A 10,252-nucleotide genomic window follows, 5' to 3' on the forward strand; every position below is an offset into this window, starting at 1 on the left:
CAAGGTGTAGAGCTGGATGAACACAGCAGGCCAAGCATTTTCTGAAGCAGGGTCTAGGCCCGAAACGTCAGCTTTCCTGCTCCTCTGATGCTGCTTGGCCTGCCTTGTTCATCGAGCTCTACACCTTGTTATCTCAGATTCTCCAGCATCTGCAGTTCCTACTATCTCCAGAGCCGATATCTTCCACGTTCCCAGTGACGTTCCCGTGGACCCACGCTGTTGGAGCAGACGTTCCCGTGGACCCACGCTGTCGGAGCCAATATCTTCCTGGTTCCCCAGTGATATTCCTGTGGATCCACGCTGTCAGCACTGATATTCCTGCAGATCCACCCTGTTGGAGCCAATATCCTTCAGATTCCCCACTGATATTCCTGCGGATCCACCCTGTCGGAGCCAATATCCTTCAGATTCCCCAGTGATATTCCTGTGGATCCACAGTGTCGGAGCCAATATCCTCGAGATTCTCCACTGATATTCCTGTGGATCCACACTGTCGGAGCCGATATCCTCCAGATTCCCCACTGATATTCCTGTGGATCCACGCTATCAGCACTGATATTCCTGCGGATCCACACTGTTGGAGCCGATATCCTCCAGGTTCCCCACTGATATTCCTGCGGATCCGCACTGTTGGAGCTGATATCCTCCAGGTTCTCCACTGATATTCCCGTGGTTCCACACTGTCAGTGTTGACATTCCTGTGTTTCCGCACTGTAGGAACCGATACACCAAAGTTTGGGAGCCTTTTTTTTCTTTATTCATTCACGGGATAAGGCCTTAGTGCCCATCATGTTCCCATGGTTATAAGGTCTTTCCGCTGTCCACAGCCGCGGTGCTACCGTCATTGTTGTGATTTTTGTGAGTTCCTCATTCCTGTGGTTACATATACTCACGGTGCTTTAGGTTAACATGGGTGTCCAGTGGCCCCGTGAGTACAACAGATCCTGGGCTCTAGACCAGCTACCAGTTGAGGTTCAATGTTGTTCTTTGTGCTAATGGTACAGGCTTATCCATTCAGGAGATGTGCTGTGTGTCCGAACACAGGGCAAGGCTGAATTCATCGAGAACTGTTCAGAGAGATTGGTGAGGTAAGGAGTGAAGCTGGAAAATCTGGAAGGAATTTCCCCCCTCCCCCAGGAGGAGGGGTGAAGAAGGAGTGAAGCTGGAAAATCTCGAACGGATTTCCCTCCTCCCTCCTCCCTCCTCCCTCCTCCCTCCCTCGTCCCTCCTCCCTCCCCCCCCAACCACCCTGCCCCTTCCCCCACCCCCTTCCCTCTCCCTGTTTGCCTATTATAAGTGCCCTGTTTCTCTCTTTTTTTAATGTGTGTATAATTCTTCATGGGAGCCTATGAACTTCCAAAGGCATAATTTGTACCTAAGTTCTGTTGGCTCCTGTGTTATGAAGTTGGGTAGAGTATTCATAAATTGGAAGGCAGGAAGTTAGAATTTATTGGTAGAAATGATTGTGGGGTAAAGTGTGCCGTGGTCCCCTTTAAGAGCTTGTGCTTTGTCTGTGCTTGAAAGTTTATAAATGCAGATGCACAGAGAGTGCCCGAATAGAAACTATGTGTAAGGAACAGCCAAGCAGCATTTCTTCCAAGACAGCAAGCTTGAATTTGGCCAATTAATTTAAACCAAGCACATAGGTACAGAAAGCCAATTGTATTTAAATCTGATGGTGTCGACAATCTGAAACCAATCATATGAGAAGAATTTGATTATGTCGAGGGCATTTGGAAAGTTGGGAAGAGCCATCCCCCACCTGGCAGAGTTAGCATCATTCAGCTCTCGGAGAAAGCCCGTCTAATTAATCAAAGGTACCACGGTGTTTCAGCTCAAAGGCCTCATTTAAAAATTAGAGAGTAAAACATCCCTGACAGAACAATTAGCGGGCGATAGATGTTTGTGAGGAGAAGACAGGATATTAAAGAAGACAGTCTGTGCGAATTTAGAGAGATTAAGTTATAATTCATTGTTCTCTTATTACTTGGGTTTATATTAGTGGGACTTGTGTTTATCTGAACAGTATTCCAGTAGAATTTAGACCAGTTAGGGAGTCATTAGTAGTCTAAGGGGGAATCGTCGGTTCGTTAGTAATTTTGTTAAATTGTTCATCGTTGGGTTAAATAACTTGCTTCTTGTTACTTGTAAAGTGGAGATCAGGGAATTTCTTTCTTTTGACCACTGTTTTAATAGATTACAAGGAGAAAGACGAGCTTCTCTGTGTGTTTCGGGGGTAATTATTAGAGGGGAACCCCTACTCCTGTCATAAGATTGGGGCTTGTGTTTTAGTTTAATTAAAAGAGGGGTTTGGCTATTCCCCCTCTGTAACACTAGTTAAATTTCCAGTTTTAGAATTTTCATTTTATTTTAGAATCCTTCCTTGTCCTCTCTCCTCTGACCCAAAAACCCACTGATATATCTGTAGTCATCTAACACCGGCCTCCTGTATGTTCTTCACTTTCATCACACCATGATTGGTTGCTGTTTTGCTGCCTTGGTCCCAGCCTTTAGAACAAACAAAGAACAATACAGCACAGGAACAGGCCCTTCGGCTCTCCAAGCCTGCGCCAACAAATTTTGCCCTTCCATACTAAGACTGTCTTCACTTACAGGATCCGTATCCCTCTATTCCCTTCCTATTCATGTATTTGTTCATATTCTTCTCGAATATTGCTATTGTGTCTGCTTCCACCACCACCACCTCTGGCAGCACGTTCCAGGCACTCACCACCCTTTGTGTGAAAAAGTCGTCTCGCACATCTCTTTTAAACTTCCTCCCTTGCGTCTTGGACCTGTGTCCCAAAATAATTAACCCCTCCACCCTGGGAGAAAAACCTCATACTTTCCACTCTATCCATGCCATTCACGATCTTATAAACTTCTATCAGGCCACCCCTCAACCTCCTGCGTTCCAGTGAAAACAAACCCAGTCTATCCAACCTTTCTTCACAGCTAAAATCCTCCATACCATGCAAAATCCTGGTAGACCTTTTCTGTACCCTCTCCAAAGCATCTATATCCGTCTGGTAGTGTGGTGATCACAACTGTACACAGTATTCCAAGTGTGGCCTAACTAAAGTTCTGTAAAGCTGCAGCATAACTTGCCTATCCTTATACACAGTGCCCCTTCCAATGAAGGCGAGCATGCCATAGGCCTTTTTTTACTGCCTTATCTACCTGTGTTGCCACCTTCAAGGCACGGACGGCACGGTGGCTCAGTGGTTAGCACCGCTGCCTCACAGCACCAGGAACCCGGGTTCCATTCTACCCTCAGGTGTGCAGTCAATCACCTTCGTCACCTCCTCAAAAAATTTGATCAAGTTAGTGAGGCACAATCTTTCCCAGAAAACCATGTTGTCTATCGCTAATGAGTCTAGTTGCTTCTAAATGCATACAGATCTTGTCCCTGAGAATCTTTTCCAATAATTTCTCTACCACCAATGTGACACTGACAGGCCTGCAATTTCCAGGATAATCAGTGTTACCCTTCCTAAACAGTGGGACAACATTGGCTATTCTCCATCCTCTGGGACCATATCTGTGGCCAAAGAGGATACAAAGACATCTGTTAATGCCCCAGCAATTTGTTTTCTTACCTTCCTCAATATCCTGTGACAGATCCCATCAGGACCTGGGGACTTACCTATCTTAATACTTTTTAAGACACACAGCACCTCTTCCTTTTGAATAGCAACTTGGCTTAGAAACTCGACACTCCCTTCCCTGAGACTATCCTTCAATAATTCCTTCTTTTTGGTGAATTCATTTAGGAGCTCACCTACCTCCTCTGGCTCCACACAGATTCCATCACTTGTCCTTGAGTGGGCGAACCCTTTCCCTGGTTACCGTCCTTTTTATATTTGTATGGAAAGCCTTGGGATTCTCCCTAATCCTGTTTGTTAATGACTTTTCATGACCTTTTTAGCCCTTCTAGTTCCGTGTTTAAGTTCTTTCCTACTTTCCTTATATACTTCAAGGGCTTTGTTAGGTTCCGTCCTCCTAGACCTTATGTCAACTTCCTTCCTCTTTCTGACCAAGGTCATAACATCCCTGGTCATCCAGGGTTTGCTTAACTTGCTATACCTATCCTTCATTCTCACAGGAACGTTCTGCTCCTGAACTCTCAACTGCCATTTGAAATACACCCACAGGCCCCGATGTGGGTTTACCCTCAAACAGCTGCCTCCAATCAACACTCTCCGCTTCCTGCCTAATATTGTTGTAGTTCGCTTTCCCCCAGTTTCACACCTTCACCTGAGGACAGCTGTTATCCCTGTCCAGGGGTATCTTAAAACTCACGACTCCTGAAATGTTCCCCCATGGAAACTTCACTCACCTGGCCAGTGGTGTTTTCTCTCTCTAAATGTCTCCATCTTCCTTCACTTTCCTCCTTTAAGGCATTGTTTTAATGCTAGCTCTTTAAGAAAGCTTTCGGTCATCTGAGCCACGATCACCTCATTCTACCGATAATATTTCTGTGAAGGCCATACTAGGTTAATGGTGTTATATAAATAGCAGCTCTTGTTTCTCTCACTGGAGCTGTCGTTTGAATCTAGTTTGCCAGGTATTATTACTGCTGATTGTCGCTGCTCTGTCTGTCTGCTGAGGATTCTCCTTTCTGCTAGCTTTGTACCTTCCTGTCCTGTTTCCTCCTGAAGAGCTGGTATTCTTCCTTTCAGATGGCCTGTGCTGTACCTGAAGGTGAGCTCAGTGTCTGGGCACACACCTACTGAGCCTGGCCCTGGCTTCCTGGCTGATAGCGAGCACACCTCCCTCTACCTGGTGAGTATGTGGCTCACCCACACTTGCAGCACCATATACAGTACTGAGCCCAAACAAAGATTTCCTGGGATGATACGTGTCATTGATTCAATATAACAGTTACTCAGGGTCATGGTTTTCTGGCTTGTGTCAACAAGCAATTAAAGAGGCCAAATCTCAAGCAGCAGATGTTTTTCTTCATTTTAAAAGATGAATGCTGGCCCATTGCCTGTCCCTATTTGCTGTTGAGAAGGTGGTGGCGAGCTGCCTTCTTGAACTGCTGTGGTCCATGTGCAGAGATGTCCCAGAGTTTCAAGCCACTGGACAGTTTGACCCCTGATACCCATTGATTCCAGTTTTGCTCGGGCTCCTTGATGCCACACTCGGTCGAATGCGGCTTTGATATAAAGGGCTGTCACTCTCTCCTCACCTCTGGAATTTAGCTCTTTTGTCCATGTTTGAACCAAGGCTGTAATGAGATCAGGAGCTGAGTGGCCCTGGCGGGACCCAAACTGGGTGTCACTGAGCAGGGTATTGCTGAGCAGGTGCTGCTTGATAGCGCTGTTACTGACACCTTCCATCACTTTCCTGACGATCGAGAGGAGACTGATGGGGCGGTAATTGGCCGGGTTGGATTTGTCCTGCTTTTTGTGTACAGGACCTACCTGGGCAATTTTCCACATTATCGGGTAGATACCAGTGTTGTAACTGTACTGGAACAGCTTGGCTACGGGTGCGGCAAGTTCAGACAAGTTAGATTTTGGGATCGATGACCACACTCATCTCATACATGCAGTAAACCATTGATAAGGAAGTTTCAGATAATTTATTAAATTATTAAGGAACAGCAAGTTGAATATGATACTTTAGTGAATTAGACCAAAAATAATACATCCTGTGATTGACGATGCCACAGTGTTATCAGAGAATGATGAGACAGTTTGTGTGGAATGTGTCTGTCTCAGTAAACTTGTGGAGACAGCTGTCGAGCTGAAGTGTTTGAGACCTTGTCCCCGGATATTCCCTCCATTGCTTCAGATCTGGCTTCCATCTGAAGAAGACTAATCCCTGGCAAGATCTGACTTTGACCTTCAGCATTTATTGATAGCCCCTGTTTTGAGGAGCTGGTAACTTACGATGCATCAACCATCCATTTCAATCCTTCTTACCGTTCAACTTGAGGCAACTGCTTACAATGTAGAAGCAGAAGTAGACCATTCAGCCCATCGAGTCTGCTCTGCCATTCAATAAGATCATGGTTGGTCTGACAATCCTCAATTTGACCTTCCTGCCTTTTCCCCCACAACCTTTGATTCACTCTTTACTGATTACAAATCTGTCCATCTCAGCCTTGAATATACATAATGACCCAGCCTCAGCAAACCTCTGCAGTAATGGACTCCCCAGATTCACTGGCACAAGAAAAGAAATTCTTCCTCATCTGTTTCTTCAATGTGTGATAATGTGGAGGGGCCGGTGTTGGACTAGGTGGACAAGGTCAGAAGTCACACAACACCAGGTTATAGGTTATAGATTTATTTGAAATCACAAGCTTTTGGAGCCCTGTCCTTTTGTCAGGTGATACTTAACCTGGTGTTGTGTGACTTCTGACCTTAATGTGTGTTCCCTTACTCTGAGATAATGCCCTCTGGCCCGCTTGATTGGCACCACATCCATAAACATCCAACCCCTCCATCACTGACGCTCAGTAGCAGCAGTGTGTACTATCTACAAGATGTGCTGCAGAAACTCACCAAAGATCCTCAGACAGCACCTTCCAAACCCACGACCACTTCCATCTAGAAGGACAGGGGCAGCAGGTATATGGATACACCACCATCTTCAAGTTCCCCTCCAAGCCACTCACCATCCTGACTTGGAAATATATCGCCATTCCTTCACTGTAGCTGGGCAGAATTCTGGAATTCCCACCCTAAGGACATTGTGGGTTTACCCATAGCACATGGACTGCAGCGGTTCAAGAAGGCAGCTCACCCCCACCTTCTCAAGGGCAACTAGAGATGGACAATAAAAGCTGGTCAGTCAGTGATGCCCATGTCTCACAAGTGAATAAAAATAATAAGGTTGCCTCATTTTTCTAAACTCCAAGTGAGTACAGGATAAACGTGGTGTCAGAAAGTTGTTTGTCATCAGCTTCTGGAGCCTGGTGGCCTTGGTGATTTTTATCATCACCTTCCTTTTCTCAGTGTTAGTTTGAAATTGGGATTTGGGGAAAGGAGGTAGCACTGCAGCTGCAGTTAGACAAGGCCTCATGCTCGAAACACTCACTTTCAACAGGTCATCAATTTCTTGCAAATTCTCCAGACCATTGCTTTGTTATGTGATCGTTTCTTGGTCTGTCTTTCAGGATGGTTGTGTTAACAGTTTTATCCCTGCCGCAGCTGCATCCAATGGTCTTCAATTCTGGGGCAGCGCATCTCCCCCTGGACTGACCGACACTGTGGACATCCTCGGTAGCATCATGCAGCCCTACCTGCACACTGGGTTAGTATCTGAAGGGAAATAAACACAGGGCTGTACTCTGTATTTAACACCATGCTGTACCTGTCTGGGAGTGTTTGATGGGGGACAGTGTGTGCAATATCTTCTTAGCTTTTTTTCCCGTGTTCTCTCAGGCCTCCAGTACTAGATTGGCCGTGCAGTGTCCTGTTGTGGGGTCCGAGTGGGTGTGGGAAGACCACAGTGCTCCAAGCTGCTTGCTCCAAGTTTAACCTGCATCTAGTAAAGGTCAGTGAAGGGAATCAGATACAGACACACAAAATCTGATGTTGATAGTGTGCATAATCGTGTCTCACTGTACTGAACTTTATAAAGCTGCATCCTAAGGTATGTATTCCATCACACTCCTGACTTGTGCCTTGTAGGTGGTGGACAGGCTTTGTGGAGTCAGGAGGTGAGTTACTTGCGACAGTATTCCTAGCCTCTGACCTGCTCTTGTAGTCACTGTGTTTATGTGGCAAGTTCATTTGAGTTTCTGGTCAATGGTAACCCCCAAGATGTTGATAGTGAGGGATTCAGTGATGGTAACACCATTGAATGTCAAGAGCAGTGAGTAGAATGTCTCTTATTGGTGATGGTCATAGCCTGGCATTTGTGTGGCACAAATATTATTTACCACTTGTCAGCCCAAACCTGAATATTGTCCAGATCTTGTTGCATTTGAACTTGGATTGCTTCAGTATCTGAGGAGTCACGAATGGTGCTGAACATTGTGCAATCATCAGCGAACATCCCCACTTCTGACCTTGTATGGAAGGAAGGTCATTGATGACGCAGCCAAAGATGGTTGGCCTAAGGACACTACCCTGAGGAACTCCTGCAGAGATGCCCTGGAGCTGAGATGATTGACCTCCCACAACCACAACCACAACCACAACCACCTTCCTATCTGTCAGGTAAGACTCCAACCACTGGAGCGTTTGCCCCCGATACCCATTGATTCCAGTTTTGCTCGGGCTCCTTTGATACCACACTTTGTTAAATGCAGCCTTGATATCAAGGGCTGTTACTCTCACCTCTCCTCTGGAATTTAGCTCTTTTGTCCATGTTTGAACCAAGGCTGTAATGAGGTCAGGAGCTGAGTGGCCCTGGCGGGACCCAAACTGGGCGTCACTGAGCAGGTTATTGCTGAGCAGGTGCTGCTTGATAGCGCTGTTAGTGACACCTTCCACCACTTTACTGATGATCGAGAGGAGACTGATGGGGCGGTAATTGGCCGGGTTGGATTTGTCCTGCTTTTTGTGTACAGGAGATACGTGGGCAATTTTCCACATTGTCAGATAGATACCAGTGTTGTAACTGTACTGGAACAGCTTGGCTAGGGGAGCGGCATGTTCTGGAGCACAAGTCTTCAGTACTATTGCCAGAATGTTGTCAGGGCCGGTAGCCTTTGCAGTATCCAGTGTCTCCAACTGTTTCTTAATATCACGTGGAGTGAATGGAATTGGCTGAAGACTGGTATCTGTAATGCTGGGGACCACTGGAAGAGGCTGAGATGGATCATCCACTTGGTACTTCTGGCTGAAGATTGCTGCGAATACTTCAGCCTTATGTTTTGCACTGATGTGCTGGGCTCTTCCATCATTGAGGATGGGGATATTTGTGGAGCCTCCTCCTTCTACATTTGGGACTGTGTGTGTCTCTGTACTACATCTTAATAGATGTAGTGTATATATACTCTGGCAGCAGGTCTGAGGTGTCAGCTTCTATAAATACAGAAATTAGGCAAGTCTGAAGCAAAGTTAGAGTCGTATAAATGGGGGATTTTAATTAAAACATAGATTGGGAGAGGCAAACAAGCCCCTGTTAACAAGGTAGTGAATTTCTGGAATGTGCCTGGGACAGTTCCCAACAGCAATATGTCCTAAATGCAAACACGGATTATTGGATTTGGTAATGAGCCAAATTTAATTAGTCACCTAATAAAAACCAAAAGAACTGCAGATGCTGTAAATCAGGAACAAAAACAGAAGTTGCTGGAAAAGCTCAGCAGGTCTGGCAGCATCTGTGAAGGAGAAATCAGAGTTGACTGTGGAAGGGTCACCGGAATATTAACTCTGATTTTTTTTTTCTTCACAGATGCTGCCAGACCTGCTGAGCTTTTCCAGCAACTTGTTCTTGTTGTAAATTAGTCACCTTGTTGTGAATGAACATTAATCAAATTTGCATCATAGGTAGACAGTGCACAGTTCTGGTTGCCCTGCAACAGCAATGGTCTTATTTAATTGGAGAGGGTTCAAAAAAGATTTACCAGGATGTTGCTGGGACTGGAGGGTTTTGATTTATAAAATTAGATATGGTAAATAGCATGGGTGTTTTCCCTCAGATGGGGGGAGTTCAAAACTAGGGGACATATTTTTAATGTGAGAGGAGCCAGTTTTGAAAGGGACATGGGGGCAACATTTTTACACAGAGGGTAGTTCGTGTGTGGAATGAACTACTAAAGAAAGTGATGGATGCAGATATATTTACATTTCAAAGACATTTGGATAAGTTCAAGAAAAGGAAAGGTTTGGAGGGATATAGGCAAAACGCAGGCAGATGGGACTAGTTTAGTTTGGGAACATGGTTGGTGTGAACCAGTTGGACCGAAGGGTCTGTTTCTGTGCTCCATGACTATGGCTCTATAAACAGTGATCATAACATGATCAAATCCAATGTAGTGTTTGAAAGTGAAAAGCATGAATCAGCTCTGAGAGTTTTAGATTTAGGGAAATCCTGACTTTAATGATACAGTTCACAGTGAACTGGGAAAATCTGCTCCTGGGTAAAACAACTGAAGAGCAGTGAAGGATATTTAAAGAAACATTTAACACAATGCAAAGACAGTAGGAACTCCAGATGCTGGAGAATCCGAGACAACAAGGTGCAGGGCTGGATGAACACAGCAGGCCAAGCAGCATCATAGGAGCAGAGAGGCTGACGTTTCGGGCCTAGACCCTTCATCAGAAAAGGGTTAGGGTTAGGG

General features: G+C 45.5%; 1 protein-coding gene across 1 annotated transcript in view; it reads left to right on the forward strand.

The window, feature by feature from the left end:
• The window catches only part of LOC109939108 (peroxisome assembly factor 2-like), a 29,403-nt gene that overhangs the window by 3,411 nt on the left and 15,740 nt on the right, over nucleotides 1-10,252 (forward strand). The window contains exons 3-6 of the mRNA XM_048596602.1: nucleotides 1,005-1,088; nucleotides 4,683-4,785; nucleotides 7,133-7,269; nucleotides 7,401-7,512. Coding sequence (XP_048452559.1) covers nucleotides 1,005-1,088; nucleotides 4,683-4,785; nucleotides 7,133-7,269; nucleotides 7,401-7,512 — 436 coding nt within the window. The remainder of the gene's footprint in view (nucleotides 1-1,004; nucleotides 1,089-4,682; nucleotides 4,786-7,132; nucleotides 7,270-7,400; nucleotides 7,513-10,252) is intronic.

The sequence above is a fragment of the Rhincodon typus genome, chromosome 5, assembly GCF_021869965.1.
Source record: "Rhincodon typus isolate 14 chromosome 5, sRhiTyp1.1, whole genome shotgun sequence".
Classification (NCBI taxonomy): Eukaryota; Metazoa; Chordata; class Chondrichthyes; order Orectolobiformes; family Rhincodontidae; genus Rhincodon; species Rhincodon typus.